The sequence below is a fragment of the Oncorhynchus keta genome, chromosome 22 (genome assembly GCF_023373465.1).
Source record: "Oncorhynchus keta strain PuntledgeMale-10-30-2019 chromosome 22, Oket_V2, whole genome shotgun sequence".
NCBI classification, from domain to species: Eukaryota; Metazoa; Chordata; class Actinopteri; order Salmoniformes; family Salmonidae; genus Oncorhynchus; species Oncorhynchus keta.
In genome coordinates, this window is record NC_068442.1 from 44,367,658 (window position 1) to 44,384,791 (window position 17,134).

General features: G+C 43.3%; 2 protein-coding genes across 8 annotated transcripts in view; one reads left to right on the plus strand and one right to left on the minus strand.

The window, feature by feature from the left end:
• LOC118400682 (guanylate kinase-like) overlaps positions 1-15,465 on the plus strand; it is a 39,678-nt gene extending 24,213 nt beyond the window's left edge. Inside the window, exons 11-16 of one of the 3 annotated variants that reach the window (XM_052475309.1) lie at positions 861-938; positions 2,394-2,490; positions 2,843-2,981; positions 4,623-4,707; positions 7,538-7,623; positions 14,851-15,465. In XM_052475309.1, coding sequence (XP_052331269.1) covers positions 861-938; positions 2,394-2,490; positions 2,843-2,981; positions 4,623-4,707; positions 7,538-7,623; positions 14,851-14,886 — 521 coding nt within the window. In that variant the 3' untranslated portion in view covers positions 14,887-15,465. The other 2 variants (XM_052475310.1, XM_052475312.1) reach the window with 2 other exon arrangements.
• A 433-nt stretch (positions 15,466-15,898) lies between these two features.
• Positions 15,899-17,134, minus strand: part of LOC118400683 (obscurin-like) — a 57,630-nt gene continuing 56,394 nt past the window's right edge. For all 5 annotated transcript variants that reach the window (XM_052475306.1, XM_052475304.1, XM_052475307.1 and 2 more), the window contains 2 exons: positions 16,856-17,005; positions 15,899-16,691 (listed from right to left, as the gene is read on the minus strand). In XM_052475306.1, the coding sequence (XP_052331266.1) occupies positions 16,511-16,691; positions 16,856-17,005 (331 nt within the window). In that variant the 3' untranslated portion in view covers positions 15,899-16,510. The remainder of the gene's footprint in view (positions 16,692-16,855; positions 17,006-17,134) is intronic.

The following is a 17,134-nucleotide window of genomic DNA, read 5'->3' on the forward strand; positions in this document are numbered from 1 at the left end:
TGTCATCATGAAGGTGGAAAATTATGTGGATATATTGAAGCAATATCTCAAGACATCAGTCAGGAAGTTAAAGCTTGGTCGGAAATGGGTCTTCCAAATGGACAATGGTCCCAAACATACTTCCAAAGTTGTGTCAAAATTGCTTAAGGACAACAAAGTCAAGGTATTGGAGTGGCCATCACAAAGCCCTGACCTCAATCCCATATAACATTTGTGGGCAGAACTGAAAAAGCGTTTGCGAGCAAGGAGGCCTACAAACCTGACTCAGTTACACCAGCTCTGTCAGGAGGAATGGGCCAAAATTCACCCACCTTATTGTGGGAAGCTTGTGGAAGGCTACCCTAGAAGCTTGACCCAAGTTAAACAATTTAAAGACCATGCTACCAAATACTAATTGAGTGTATGTAAACTTCTGACCCACTGGGAATGTGATGAAAGAAATACAAGCTGAAATAAATTATTATCTCTTCTATTATTCTGACATTTAACATTCTTAAAATAGTGGTGATCCTAACTGACCTAAGACAGGGAATTTGTACTTGGATTAAGCGTCAGGAATTGTGAAAAACTGAGTTTAAACGTATTTGGCTATGGTGTATGTAAACTTCCGACTTCAACTATATAAAACCTGTAACTTACAGCTTTTCTGTACCTACAGAACTCCATCACTACCTTGTTGCCCTCTTTTGTACACAACCTTCACACCACCTCTTCACCTACATAACCCAGCCTACTCCATTCCGACTGACACTGAAGCTCCCATTCTCAAGTGAACTGCACCAGTGGCTCTCCAAATGATCCCCCTATAAGATACAGCAATAAACATTATTTGTTGTGCCTTTTTTTTGTTTTCTCCGTAGGCCTGTTCTGTCTACCTATGCTTCTGGGGGCTACATTACTGCCCCTAGCAGACGTCCTATCGTCTGTTTCATCTGCAGGTGTAGCTATCTCCTCTTAATTTTGTGTTCTATCCAACCAAGTCTAAATGCCATTCATAAAAACATTGTGAAGAGAGATTGATGGGGGTTACTTTCATCTTCACAGTATAGAGTGACCAAACTAAACAATACCAAGTGCATACTAGTTATGCCAGTTTGCACTTTGTGGTAAAAAGCTTTTGAAAATAGCCCCCTGTGATTCCTCAGTGGACCCCCCACCCCTCCCCAAAAAGTTGTCACATCCATAAAATGTCTGTTACTGTATGTACCCACCATTAGCATCACAACATTCTGTTGAGATTGATAGGCTTCATAGTAAAGCCTTTTGTTTGATATTTCATATACTCCAGTTCAGTAATATTAATTGAAAGTATGGATCATAGCTGCTAGCACAATCTGGTCCTGTTGTCAAGGCAGATATCCTCATGACTATTCTATTAATTTGATCAATACATCTATGTGATTTCCTACAACTTAAGCAATAACAGTTTTGAGGAAGATAGCTGTTTGATGTATTCTATTTCCCCCCAAGAATATGGATAATGGAGAGAGTTGAGGCTTGATGTCTTCAGTTGAGCTCTAGTTTTATATATTTAGATTTTTTTAAATAACGCAGTGGCTTCACTACCAGGACTATGAGCTTTGCTGGATTCAGTCTAATGTGATTGTCTATTAGTTAGATTTAAAAAAAATATATCATAATTTTACCATTAGAAAGCATTACTAGGACCTTCATAGAGAGCATTTACACCTTTATTTACATCTATCGCAGTCCTCTTTTCCCAGTGAGACATTTTACCAGGACATACTGTATTTGAATGTGCTGGGATTCCTTCTCAATCTGAACACACCTGTTATGTTGCAATGCTAATGTGCATGTGTTGATATGAGTAGCTGTAGGTTCATTATGAGCATTGTTGTGCCTGTTGAAGTGATTGTGACAAGGTTGTCCTGTGTTCCCTACATGGTTCCCCCCAATGTGTTAGATCCACTGTGACTGTGATGTTGTAGAGGAATAAAATAATCCCAATGGTAGGGGACAGTAATGTGTTAGTTTGATGTGCCCTGTACACCCTGTCTCCTACTGAACTGTTATATACTGTACTGTGTTCTATACTGTGTATATATACTGTTCCTCTTGCATCCAGACAGCGTGTCGTTTTTGCCCGTTTCTAATCACCTTCCACATTTCGTACTTGGGGGTCATTCATTGTGTGATTTGCTTCTAGTGATGTGAATGTCAATTTCCCTAATTGCTTGTAATGATGTGAATAAAAATGTCTATCTACCCATACTTATCCTTGCATTTTTTTCTATATCACCCTTTTTAGTGCCTGAATACTAATCATTATACATCTATTGTACCCTGTGAGTTTACCCTTCATTAATTTGAGAGAACTCCATCCTGCATGACTGATTACTAACTGTTTCTTCTTCTCTCCTGTCTGTTTCAAGATTACCACTTCACAAACAGGGAGGCTATGCAGGAGGATATTGACACGGGAGAATTCATTGAGACTAATGAGTTTTCTGGCAACCTGTATGGAACAAGGTAGAGTACATTTTCTGAACTTTTGGTTTGCACCAAAATGTCTTAGAGTATTTAAAAAAAAACTTTTATTACACTAGGCAAGTTAGTTAAGAACAAATTCTTATTTACAATGACAGCCTAGGAACAGTGGTTTAACTGCATTGTTCAAGGGCAGAACAACAGCTTTTGTTTTTTACCTTGTCAGCTCTGGGATTCGATCTAGCAACCTTTCAGTTACTGGACCAACGCACTAACCACTCGGCTACCTGCCACCCCTATGTATGAATCGGTGATAATCAGTGGTGTAATTGTATAGTTTGTTCAGCGGAATCGTAGATGCAATTAAACAAAGCTGTGTTTGTTTTCTCCACAGTAAGTGTGCTGTACAGGACGTGAGGGCCAAGGGCCTCATTTGTATTTTGGATGTGGATATTGCGGGAGTGAGACACATCAAGGAAACTGACCTGGACCCCATCTATGTTTCAATTCAGCCCCCCTCCATTGAGGTCCTGGTAAGAGTCCACAACCATACATTGCACAGCGTTCTTCTACTGCAAGGTTCCACAACAGGTGACAAATTTGGCTCGCAAGTATTATTATTTGGCCCCCAAAGTTTTAAGCAAGCAAATTGAAGAAATCTGTTGTTGGACAAAGGAGACTGTAAAATCACCAGAAATTCAGCTAATGATTTTAATTTATAAAATCTGTTCCCAACTATACCCATGGATAAATTGAAAGACATATGTGATTGTGTCTCAATGTAATTAAGGTATTAAATTATGTTATTGTGAAATACATGATACATTTGAGATTATTTGTGACCCATTTGTAGTGTACAAATGATTAGGGGTTCACAGCATAGATTGGCCACTTTTTTGATAATTTGCCACACAGAAACTAGAGAAACTATGAGTAACTTAGTCAAAAAGAATGGCACCAATTTGCTTATAGGTATTGCTGTTGTAAGAAGTCTTACTTCAATCCTGATATCCGCCTCCCCGTTTGACCTGAAACTGTATATGTGGGTGTCTTTCCTCATGTTGAACAAATTTGCCCTGAGGACCCATAAAGACCAGTCTCAACGTCAACAGTGAAGAGGCGAATCCGGGATGCTGGCCAGTGTGTCTGTTCTTTTGCCCATCTTAATCTTTTCCTTTTATTGGCCAGTCTGAGATATGTCTTTTACTTTGGAACTCTGCCTAGAAGGTCAGCATCCCGTGGTCGCCTCTTCACTGTTGATGTTGACTGGTGTTTTGCGGGTACTATTTATTGAAGCTGCCAGTTGAGGACTTGAGGCGTCTGTTTCTCAAACTAGACACTCTAATGTACTTGTCCTCTTGCTCAGTTGTGCACCTGGGCCTCCCTCTCCTCTTTCTATTCTGGTTAGGGCCAGTTTGTGCTGTTCTGAGAAGGGAGTAGTACACAGCATTGTACGAGATCTTCACTTTCTTGGCAATTTCTCGCATGGAATAGCCTTAATTTCTCAGAACAAGAATAGACTGATGAGTTTCAGAAGAAAGTACTTTGTTTCTGGCCATTTTGAGCCTGTAATTCGAACCCACAAATACTGATGCTCCAGATACTCAACTAGTCTAAAAAAAAAAGGCCAGTTTTACTGCTTCTTTGACAAGCACAACAGTTTTCAGCTGTGGTAACATAATTGCTAAAGGGTTTTCTAATTATCATTTAGCCTTTTAAAATGATAAACTTGGATTAGCTAACACAACGTGCCATTGGAACACAGGGGTGATGGTTGTGGATAATGGGCCTCTGTATGCCTATGTAAATATTCCATGAAAAAATCAGTCGTTTCCAGCTACAATAGTCATTTACAACATTAACAATGTCTACACTGTATTTCTGATCAATTTGCTGTTATTTTAATGGAAAAAACATGTCATTTTCTTTCAAAAACAAGGACATTTCTAAGTGTCCCCAAACTTTTGAACAGTAGTGTATATTTATTATTATGTTCCGGATAAATAACCATTTGCTCAGAAAAAGAGCAGCCTGCGGCTGAATCTAGTTGCCTACCATTCTTCTACTATGCAGTTTAACTTTTTGCATGCTTGCTAGACCTCAGATGGCCACATGAAAAGTTTGTTCTTGAAATGTATAAACTGAAAATGCTTGCGGAACATTAATGTGTACAGGAAGAGCGTCTGAGGGGTAGAGCGACGGAGACGGAGGAAAAAATCCAGAGCCGCCTGGAGGCAGCACGGATTGACATGGAGGAGTGTAGGTTCACCATACTGTCCTATGTAAACATGGAGGAGTGTAGGTTCACCATACTGTCCTATGTAAACAAGGAGGAGTGTAGGTTCACCATACTGTCCTATGTAAACATGGAGGAGTGTAGGTTCACCATACTGTCCTATGTAAACATGGATGAGTGTAGGTTCACCATACTGTCCTATGTAAACAAGGAGGAGTGTAGGTTCACCATACTGTCCTATGTAAACAAGGAGGAGTGTAGGTTCACCATACTGTCCTATGTAAACATGGAGGAGTGTAGGTTCACCATACTGTCCTATGTAAACAAGGAGGAGTGTAGTTCACCATACTGTCCTATGTAAACATGGAGGAGTGTAGGTTCACCATACTGTCCTATGTAAACAAGGAGGAGTGTAGTTCACCATACTGTCATATGTAAACATGGAGGAGTGTAGGTTCACCATACTGTCCTATGTAAACAAGGAGGAGTGTAGGTTCACCATACTGTCCTATGTAAACAAGGAGGAGTGTAGGTTCACCATACTGTCCTATGTAAACAAGGAGGAGTGTAGTTCACCATACTGTCCTATGTAAACAAGGAGGAGTGTAGTTCACCATACTGTCCTATGTAAACAAGGAGGAGTGTAGTTCACCATACTGTCCTATGTAAACAAGGAGGAGTGTAGGTTCACCATACTGTCCTATGTAAACAAGGAGGAGTGTAGTTCACCATACTGTCCTATGTAAACAAGGAGGAGTGTAGTTCACCATACTGTCATATGTAAACAAGGAGGAGTGTAGGTTCACCATACTGTCATATGTAAACATGGAGGAGTGTAGTTCACCATACTGTCATATGTAAACAAGGAGGAGTGTAGTTCACCATACTGTCATATGTAAACATGGAGGAGTGTAGGTTCACCATACTGTCCTATGTAAACAAGGAGGAGTGTAGGTTCACCATACTGTCCTATGTAAACAAGGAGGAGTGTAGGTTCACCATACTGTCCTATGTAAACAAGGAGGAGTGTAGTTCACCATACTGTCCTATGTAAACAAGGAGGAGTGTAGTTCACCATACTGTCATATGTAAACATGGAGGAGTGTAGGTTCACCATACTGTCATATGTAAACATGGAGGAGTGTAGTTCACCATACTGTCATATGTAAACAAGGAGGAGTGTAGTTCACCATAATGTCCTATGTAAACAAGGAGGAGTGTAGGTTCACCATACTGTCCTATGTAAACAAGGAGGAGTGTAGTTCACCATACTGTCCTATGTAAACAAGGAGGAGTGTAGGTTCACCATACTGTCATATGTAAACATGGAGGAGTGTAGGTTCACCATACTGTCATATGTAAACATGGAGGAGTGTAGGTTCACCATACTGTCCTATGTAAACAAGGAGGTGTAGGTTCACCATACTGTCATATGTAAACAAGGAGGAGTGTAGTTCACCATACTGTCATATGTAAACATGGAGGAGTGTAGGTTCACCATACTGTCCTATGTAAACAAGGAGGAGTGTAGGTTCACCATACTGTCCTATGTAAACAAGGAGGAGTGTAGGTTCACCATACTGTCCTATGTAAACAAGGAGGTGTAGGTTCACCATACTGTCCTATGTAAACAAGGAGGAGTGTAGTTCACCATACTGTCCTATGTAAACAAGGAGGAGTGTAGTTCACCATACTGTCCTATGTAAACAAGGAGGAGTGTAGGTTCACCATACTGTCCTATGTAAACAAGGAGGAGTGTAGTTCACCATACTGTCCTATGTAAACATGGAGGAGTGTAGGTTCACCATACTGTCCTATGTAAACAAGGAGGTGTAGGTTCACCATACTGTCCTATGTAAACAAGGAGGAGTGTAGTTCACCATACTGTCCTATGTAAACAAGGAGGAGTGTAGGTTCACCATACTGTCATATGTAAACATGGAGGAGTGTAGGTTCACCATACTGTCCTATGTAAACAAGGAGGAGTGTAGTTCACCATACTGTCCTATGTAAACAAGGAGGAGTGTAGGTTCACCATACTGTCATATGTAAACATGGAGGAGTGTAGGTTCACCATACTGTCATATGTAAACATGGAGGAGTGTAGTTCACCATACTGTCATATGTAAACAAGGAGGAGTGTAGTTCACCATACTGTCATATGTAAACATGGAGGAGTGTAGGTTCACCATACTGTCCTATGTAAACAAGGAGGAGTGTAGGTTCACCATACTGTCCTATGTAAACAAGGAGGAGTGTAGTTCACCATACTGTCCTATGTAAACATGGAGGAGTGTAGGTTCACCATACTGTCCTATGTAAACAAGGAGGTGTAGGTTCACCATACTGTCCTTTGTAAACATGGAGGAGTGTAGGTTCACCATACTGTCATATGTAAACAAGGAGGAGTGTAGTTCACCATACTGTCCTATGTAAACAAGGAGGAGTGTAGGTTCACCATACTGTCATATGTAAACAAGGAGGAGTGTAGTTCACCATACTGTCCTATGTAAACATGGAGGAGTGTAGGTTCACCATACTGTCCTATGTAAACAAGGAGGTGTAGGTTCACCATACTGTCCTATGTAAACAAGGAGGAGTGTAGGTTCAACATGCTGTCCTATGTAAACAAGGAGGAGTGTAGTTCACCATACTGTCCTATGTAAACAAGGAGGTGTAGGTTCAACATGCTGTCCTTTGTAAACAAGGAGGAGTGTAGTTCACCATACTGTCCTATGTAAACTGGTTTTAAAGCTACAAATGTTTGAGGGATGTGACTTGAACTAAGGACAGTCCATTGCATTCCTGTCGACAATGAGTTTTCATTTTTGTTTCTTCACTATTCTGTTATAGGCAATGAGCCTGGATTGTTTGACATTGTCATTGTCAACGATGACTTGGATGAGTCCTATGAGAAGTTGCAAAGTGTTCTTAAGGAGGTGAGTCTTAAATGAAGATGGCAGATGGTAGATACAGGAGGTATTGACTAGATACAGGAGGTGTGGGTGACTAGATACAGTGGCTTGCGAAAGTATTCGGCCCCCTTGAACTTTGCGACCTTTTGCCACATTTCAGGCTTCAAACATAAAGATATAAAATTGTATTTTTTTGTGAAGAATCAACGACAAGTGGGACACAATCATGAAGTGGAACGACATTTATTGGATATTTCAAACTTTTTTAACAAATCAAAAACTGAAAAATTGGGGGTGCAAAATTATTCAGCCCCTTTACTTTCAGTGCAGCAAACTCTCCAGAAGTTCAGTGAGGATCTCTGAATGATCCAATGTTGACCTAAATGACTAATGATGATAAATACAATCCACCTGTGTGTAATCAAGTCTCCGTATAAATGCACCTGCACTGGGATAGTCTCAGAGGTCCGTTAAAAAATAATTTCCGGCGCCGACAGAGATGGCCGCCTCGCTTCGCGTTCCGAGGAAACTATACAGTTTTTTGTTTTTTTTACGTGTTATTTCTTACATTAGTACCCAAGGTCATCTTAGGTTTCATTACATACAGTCGAGAAGAACTACTGAATATGAGATCAGCGTCAACTCACCATCAGTACGACCAAGAATATGATTTTCGCGACGCGGATCCTGTGTTCTGCCCTTCAACCAGGACAACGGAATGGAACCCATGCGGCGACCCAAAAAAACGACTCCGTAAAAGAGGGAAACGAGGCGGTCTTCTGGTCAGACTCCGGAGACGGGCACATCGTGCACCACTTCCTAGCATTCTTCTCGCCAATGTCCAGTCTCTTGACAACAAGGTTGATGAAATCCGAGCAAGGGTAGCATTCCAGAGGGACATCAGAGACTGTAACGTTCTTTGCTTCACGGAAACATGGCTCACTGGAGAGACGCTATCGGAGGCGGTGCAGCCAGCGGGTTTCTCCACGCATCGCGCCGACAGAAACAAACATCTTTCTGGGAAGAAGAGGGGCGGGGGTGTATGCCTTATGGCTAATGAGACATGGTGTGATGAAAGAAACATACAGGAACTCAAATCCTTCTGTTCACCTGATTTAGAATTCCTCACAATAAAATGTCGACCGCATTACCTACTAGAGAATTCTCTTCGATTATAATCACAGCCGTATATATTCCCCCCCAAGCAGACACATCGATGGCTCTGAACTAACTTTATTTGACTCTTTACAAAATGGAATCCATTTATCCGGAGGCTGCATTCATTGTAGCTGGGGATTTTAACAAGGCTAATCTGAAAACAAGACTCCCTAAATTTTATCAGCATATCGATTGCGCAACCAGGGGTGGAAAAACCTTGGATCATTGTTACTCTAACTTCCGCGACGCATATAAGGCCCTGCCCCGCCCTCCTTTCGGAAAAGCTGACCACGACTCCATTTTGTTGATCCCTGCCTACAGACAGAAACTAAAAAAAGAGGCTCCCACGCTGAGGTCTGTCCAACGCTGGTCCGACCAAGCTGACTCCACACTCCAAGACTGCTTCCATCACGTGGACTGGGATATGTTTCATATTGTGTCAGATAACAACATTGACGAATACGCTGATTCGGTGTACGAGTTCATTAGAACGTGCGTTGAAGATGTCGTTCCCATAGCAATGATTAAAACATATACCAGTCTGCTGTTCCCACATGCTTCAAGAGGGCCACCATTGTTCCTGTTCCCAAGAAAGCTAAGGTAACTGAGCTAAACGACTACCGCCCCGTAGCACTCACTTCCGTCATCATGAAGTGCTTTGAGAGACGAGTCAAGGACCATACCACCTCCACCCTACCTGACACCCTAGACCCACTCCAATTTGCTTACCGCCCAAATAGGTCCACAGACGATGCAATCTCAACCACACTGCACACTGCCCTAACCCATCTGGACAAGAGGAATACCTATGTGAGAATGCTGTTCATCGCCTACAGCTCGGTCTCGACCCCGCCCTGTGCAACTGGGTACTGGACTTCCTGACGGGCCGCCCCCAGGTGGTGAGTGTAGGCAACAACATCTCCACCCCGCTGATCCTCAACACTGGGGCCCCACAAGGGTGTGTTCTGAGCCCTCTCCTGTACTCCCTGTTCACCCACGACTGCGTGGCCATGCACGCCTCCAACTCAATCATCAAGTTTGCGGACGACACAACAGTGGTAGGCTTGTTTACCAACAATGACGAGACGGCCTACAGGGAGGAGGTGAGGGCCCTCGGAGTGGAAAATAACCTCACACACAACGTCAACAAAACTAAGGAGATGATTGTGGACTTCAGGAAACAGCAGAGGGAACACCCCCCTATCCACATCGATGGAACCGTAGTGGAGAGGGTAGTAAGTTTTAAGTTCCTCGGCATACACATCACAGACAAACTGAATTGGTCCACTCACACAGACAGCATCGTGAAGAAGGCGCAGCAGCGCCTCTTCAACCTCAGGAGGCTGAAGAAATTCGGCTTGTCACCAAAAGCACTCACAAACTTCTACAGATGCACACTCAAGAGCATCCTGGCGGGCTGTATCACCGCCTGGTACGGCAACTGCTCCGCCCACAACCGTAAGGCTCTCCAGAGGGTAGTGAGGTCTGCACAACGCATCACCGGGGGCAAACTACCTGCCCTCCAGGACACCTACACCACCCGATGTTACAGGAAGGCCATAAAGATCATCAAGGGCAACAACCACCCGAGCCACTGCCTGTTCACCCCGCTATCATCCAGAAGGCGAGGTCAGTACAGGTGCATCAAAGCCGGGACCGAGAGACTGAAAAACAGCTTCTATCTCAAGGCCATCAGACTGTTAAACAGCCACCACTAACATTGAGTGGCTGCTGCCAACACACTGACACTGACTCAACTCCAGCCACTTTAATAATGGGAATTGATGGGAAATGATGTAAAATATATCACTAGCCACTTTAAACAATGCTACCTAATATAATGTTACATACCCTACATTATTCATCTCATATGCATACGTATATACTGTACTCTATATCATCTACTGCATCCTTACGTAATACATGTATCACTAGCCACTTTAACTATGCCACTTTGTTTACATATTCATCTCATATGTATATACTGTACTCGATACCATCTACTGTATCTTGCCTATGCTGCTCTGTACCATCACTCATTCATATATCTTTATGTACATATTCTTTATCCCCTTACACTGTGTATAAGACAGTCGTTTTGGAATTGTTAGTTAGCTTACTTGTTGGTTATTACTGCATTGTCGGAACTAGAAGCACAAGCATTTCGCAACACTCGCATTAACATCTGCTAACCATGTGTATGTGACAAATAACATTTGATTTGATTTGATTTGATTTAAAAGCGCAGAGAGCATCATGAAGAACAAGGAACACACCAGGCAGGTCCGAGATACTGTTGTGAAGAAGTTTAAAGCCGGATTTGGATATAAAAATATTTCCCAATCTTTAAACATCCCAAGGAGCACTGTGCAAGCGATAATATTGAAATGGAAGGAGTATCAGAACACTGCAAATCTACCAAGACCTGGCCGTCCCTCTAAACTTTCAGCTCATACAAGGAGAAGACTGATCAGAGATGCAGCCAAGAGGCCCATGATCACTCTGGATGAACTGCAGAGATCTACAGCTGAGGTGGTAGACTCTGTCCATAGGACAACAATCAGTCGTATATTGCACAAATCTGGCCTTTATGGAAGAGTGGCAAGAAGAAAGCCATTTCTTAAGGATATCCATAAAAAGTGTCGTTTAAAGTTTGCCACAAGCCACCTGGGAGACACACCAAACATGTGGAAGAAGGTGCTCTGGTCAGATGAAACCAAAATGTAACTTTTTGGCAACAATGCAAAATGTTATGTTTGGCGTAAAAGCAACACAGCTCATCACCCTGAACACACCTTCCCCACTGTCAAACATGGTGGTGGCAGCATCATGGTTTGGGCCTGCTTTTCTTCAGCAGGGACAGGGAAGATGGTTCACATTGATGGGAAGATGGATGGAGCCAAATACAGGAACATTCTGGAAGAAAACCTGATGGAGTCTGCAAAAGACCTGAGACTGGGACGGAGATTTGTCTTCCAACAAGACAATGATCCAAAACATAAAGCAAAATCTACAATGGAATGGTTCAAAAATAAACATATTGTCACGCCTTGGTCTTAGTATTTTGTGTTTTCGTTATATATTTGGTCAGGCCAGGGTGTGACATAGGTTATTTTGTTGTGTTTCGTAATGGGGTTTTGTAGGCATTGGGATTGTGGCTTAGTAGGGGTGTCTAGCATAGGCTTGGCTGCCTGAGGCGGTTCTCAATCAGAGTCAGGTGATTCTCGTTGTCTCTGATTGGGAACCATATTTAGGCAGCCTAGGTTTCACTGTGTGTTTTGTGGGTGATTGTTCCTGTCTCTGTGTTTGTTGTCACAAGATAGGCTGTATAGGTTTTCACGTTTCGTTTGTTGTTTTGCAATTTTAGTTATTTCAGGTATCGTTCAATTTCATTAAAGAACATGAGTAACCACCACGACGCATTTTGGTCCGACTCTCTTTCTACAGACGAACGCCGTTACAGAATCACCCACCACACCCGGACCGAGTGGCATGGTAACAGGCAACAGCGACAGCAGAAGCAGCGAAAGGAGGAATGGACATGGGAAGACGTTTTGGATGGCAAGGGTTGTTACACTTGGGAGGAGATACTGGCTGGAAGAGATTGCCTCCCATGGGAACAGGTGGAGGCACTTAGCAGTGCGAAGAGGGCTATAGGAGAATGGAGTCGAAGAGAAAAGCACGGCGGTGCAGAAATAAACCCGAAAGTCACCCCCAAAAATGTATTGGGGGCGGGCTCAGGGAGAGTGTGGCTGAGTCAGGGTTCAGACCTGAGCCAACTCCCCCTGTTAATCGTGAGGAGCAGCGATCAAAGGACTTCTGGACTTGGGAGGAGATATTGGACGGAAAAGGACCCTGGGCACAGCCTGGTGAATATCGACGCCCCAAAGAAGAACTGGAGGCGGATAAAAGCGGAGAGGCGCTGGTATGAAGAGGCAGCACGGCGATGCGGATGGAAGCCTGAGAGTCAGCCCCAAAAATGTATTGGGGGTTCACAGGGAGTATGGCTATGCCAGGTAGGAGACCTGCGCAAACTCCCTGTGCCTACCGGGGGGCTAGAGAGACCGGGCAGGCACCGTGTTATGCTATGGAGCGCACGGTGTCTCCAGTGCGGGTGCATAGCCCGGTGCGGTACATACCAGCTCTTTGTATTGGCCGGGATAGAGTGGGCATCAAGCCAGGTAAGGTTGGGCAGGCTTGGTGCTCAAGAGCTCCAGTGTGCCTGCATGGTCCGGTCTATCCAGAGCCACCTCCACACACCAGTCCTCCGGTGGCAGCTCCCCGTACCAGGCTTCCTGTGCGTGTCCTCGGTCCAGTACCACCAGTTCCAGCACCACGCACCAGGCCTTCAGTGCGCCTCGCCTGTTCAGCACAGCCAGAGCCTTCCTTCTCTCTAGCGCTGTCGGAGCCTCCCGCCTGTTTAGCGCAGCCAGCGCTTTCCTCCTCTCCTGCGCTGCCGGAGTCTCCTGCCTGTTTAGCGCAGCCAGAGCTGCCAGTCTGCATGGAGCAGCCAGAGCTGCCAGTCTGCATGGAGCAGCCAGAGCTGCCAGTCTGCATGGAGCAGCCAGAGCTGTCAGTCTGCATGGAGCAGCCAGAGCTGCTCAGTCCCGAGCTTCCCCTCAGTCCCGAGCTTCCCCTCAGTCCCGAGCTTCCACCTCAGCCCCGAGCTGCCCCTCAGTCCAGTGGGGTCCTTGGTGAGGGTTATTAGGCCAAGGTCGGCGGCGAGGGTCGCCAATCAAAGGACGCATTACAGGGGGACTAAGACTTGGTTGGAGTGGGGTCCACGTCCCGAGCCCGGAGCCGCCACCGTGGACAGATGCCCACCCGGACCCTCCCCTATGGGTTTAGGTGTGCGGCCGGGAATCCGCACCTTGGGGGGGTTCTGTCACGCCTTGAAATTAGTATTTTGTGTTTTCTTTATATATTTGCTCAGGCCAGGGTGTGACATGGGTTATTTTGTTGTGTTTCGTATTGGGGTTTTGTAGGCATTGGGATTGCGGCTGAGTAGGGGTGTCTAGCATAGGTTTGGCTGCCTGAGGCGGTTCTCAATCAGAGTCAGGGGATTCTCGTTGTCTGATTGGGAACCATATTTAGGTAGCCTAGGTTTCACTGTGTGTTTTGTGGGTGATTGTTCCTGTCTCTGTGTTTGTTGTCACAAGATAGGCTGTATAGGTTTTCACGTTTCGTTTGTTGTTTTGCAATTTTAGTTATTTCAGGTATCGTTCAATTTCATTAAAGAACATGAGTAACCACCACTCCGCATTTTGGTCCGACTTTCTACAGACGAACGCTGTTACACATATCCAGGTGTTAGAATGGCCAAGTCAAAGTCCAGACCTGAATCCAATTGAGAATCTGTGGAAAGAACTGAAAACTGCTGTTCACAAATGCTCTCCATCCAACCTCACTGAGCTTGAGCTGTTTTGCAAGGAGGAATGGGAAAACATTTCAGTCTCTCGATGTGCAAAACTGATAGAGACATACCCCAAGCGACTTACAGCTGTAATCGCAGCAAAAGGTGGCTCTACAAAGTATTAACTTAAGGGGGCTGAATAATTTTGCACGCCCAATTTTTCAGTTTTTGATTTGTTAAAAAGTTTGAAATATCCAATAAATGTCGTTCCACTTCATGATTGTGTCCCACTTGTTGTTGATTCTTCACAAAAAAATACAGTTTTATATCTTTATGTTTGAAGCCTGAAATGTGGCAAAAGGTCGCAAAGTTCAAGGGGAGCGAATACTTTCGCAAGGCACTGTACATGCATTCCATGTTGTAGAAGTGTTTGTATATAATATGTTCTATAACTATATATATTATCATGTCTTTCTCAATGGGACATGTCAGACATGTTCAAGGCAAAACCTGCAATTTTAATTTCATTTTAAGAGTTTATTGGTTATTACACAATTTGAAATATGACTCTGTAATTAGATCCCCTCCCTGAAAGTTAATTCTCATGTTTAATTACTCATGATCTACTTTATGTTATTACAAGTCCCAGTATGTAACTAATATACTTTGTAATTTCACCTTTGTATTACCATGTTAAGAGCTCCAACCCAAATGTTGAGCACTTTCTGCTCCCTCAACAGGAAATAATGAGAGTTCAGGAGGGCATCAAGTCGTAAGGAACTACAGTAAGAGCGTCCCAGTCTTCCTCTTGCCTGGTCCCTTACAGGTGATACATAAACCAACATTTGACACCAGCTAATTTCGATTTAGCCACAAAAGGGAACGTTCTGAAGGTTGCCATATGACGACTGTGGGGATATCCGCAGAAACGCGTACTACTGTATGCACCTAAGATTCAAGAAGATGGTCTAAAACTCTTAGGTTGTTTTCCACATTCATTCAGTCTGTCATTTACGAGGAATTGTGAGTAAGACAAAGGGACATTTGAAAGGTACGTATAGAGTATAGTCAAAAGTTAATGTCTACTTCATACCTTACTGCCAACTGGGCTTGAGCCATGTAGACAAATAGAAACCACTGCCAAAGCCATTATAATCTAAACGTTTGACAATATACTTAACATGCCCTTGACTTGACATTTGTGACGAATGCCTTTGACTTGTGCGATGACCATCCCGCATACAGTATGATGGACAAACAACCCGATAAGTAGTCAAATAAAAGTTGTGCATAAAACGGTGTCTTAGCTGTGAAATGTCATATTAGCGGACTAGCTTTGAGTTAAACACTGCTATGTCTTCATCTTAATCTAATTATATTCTTATTGGTCAAATAGTAAAAACACCATTCTGTGTTATGTAGTCTCATTTTCCTCTCTTGGTTTTAAGCAATGATAGTGTAGTCTGAATGATGTTACACCAAATGTAAGGATGTGTATGGTGGGGTGTTATACTAATTGAACAGTATTTGTGGATGAATATGTAACTGACTGGGTAAGGACCAAAGCACTCAACACACAGCTTTCATAGGTCAAAGGTCAGACCGGAGGTTGTCAGTTTAACTCGCAGGCTGTAGCCATCCATCTGCAGAAAATAAAATGTGTGTGTCTTGTAGTGTATGCAACGGAGCTAGACAAATAAAAAGTATTTACCACTCATACTGTTTCATTTGTCTTTCAGTGCATACATCACCTGTCACAAGGTACAGGAATACTCAATGAAATCAAACGATCATCAAAAATGCTTGATTTACTCATGATCATATTCTCCATTTATACAATATAACAAGACAATTGAAAACATGTAAAACATTGCAATCGTGTAAATATTTCACTCCTAAATATCTATACAGTGTATATTTAAATATCTGTTTATATGTATCTACCGATAGGGATTTCAACGTTCCTCTCTCTGTGAGACAAAGCTTTATGCTGGTAGGGGCCCTTGCTATGCTTTGGGCACATGAACCCTCTTATCTGTCGCTTTGGCTAATAAATCACAAAATCTACAAATCTAGCTCATGAAATATTAACTTTTGTCATGTCCAATGCCGCAAACTCAAAGGAACAATGTTTTCACGTTTTCAAACTCGTGCAACTGTATTTGCATAAAGCATCTAACTAAACATTTCCCTGATATTATGATGCTGTAATTCAACCAAAGCCAAACTCATTCAGACAAACACTTAACTTTAGACAGCCATTAATACATACACATTTGACCAGTTTCCATTTTAGGTTAACATTTGTAAGACATCACATATTTGTGACCAGGATCTGGGCTATGAAGAGGCATCCAAGTCCAGTTCATGTATTTCATAACAGTCTACTGGAAGAGCAGATCAATGGAAGAACGGGCCTTGCAGCTTGGTGCGGACCTGGTCTCGTTTCACCTGTCTCTCCTTGAGGAAGGCTTGCAGCTTGTCGGTGGAGAAACACAAGATGGAGTCTCTGTGTTTGGAGGTGGCCCGCTCACCCCGTACCCACGGGATCTGGAGGCACTCAGCCGCTGAGGGTCTGGCCCTGAGGAAACACATCGGAAAAATTCAGAAATGGTTGGTTCTGGTTGTTGTAACGTTAACACTACCAATCAATTACCCCTCAATGAAACAACTTTGGGTGTACCTTGGCTATCTCAAATAATAAGTATAGAACCTGGTTGGCTAAGATGTGGCCAATGGACTCACCAGGCCTTGTTGCTCAGTGTGTTCTTCATGAAGGTGATTGCTGCCTCTGACAGGCCAGGGTAGCATCGGCCAAACTGGATCTTCCCCTTCCGGATGTTTCTGTCCCTCTCCCAGTTGAGGTCTGAGTGGAACGGGCTATCTGCACTCAACCTAGATGGTTAGAGCGAGGATACATCAGAGGACAAAAAGAGGAATACATGGCAGTATTACTCTACACTGAGTATACAAAACATTAGGAACACCTTCCTAATATTGACACAAACCAGTGCTCCTGGCACC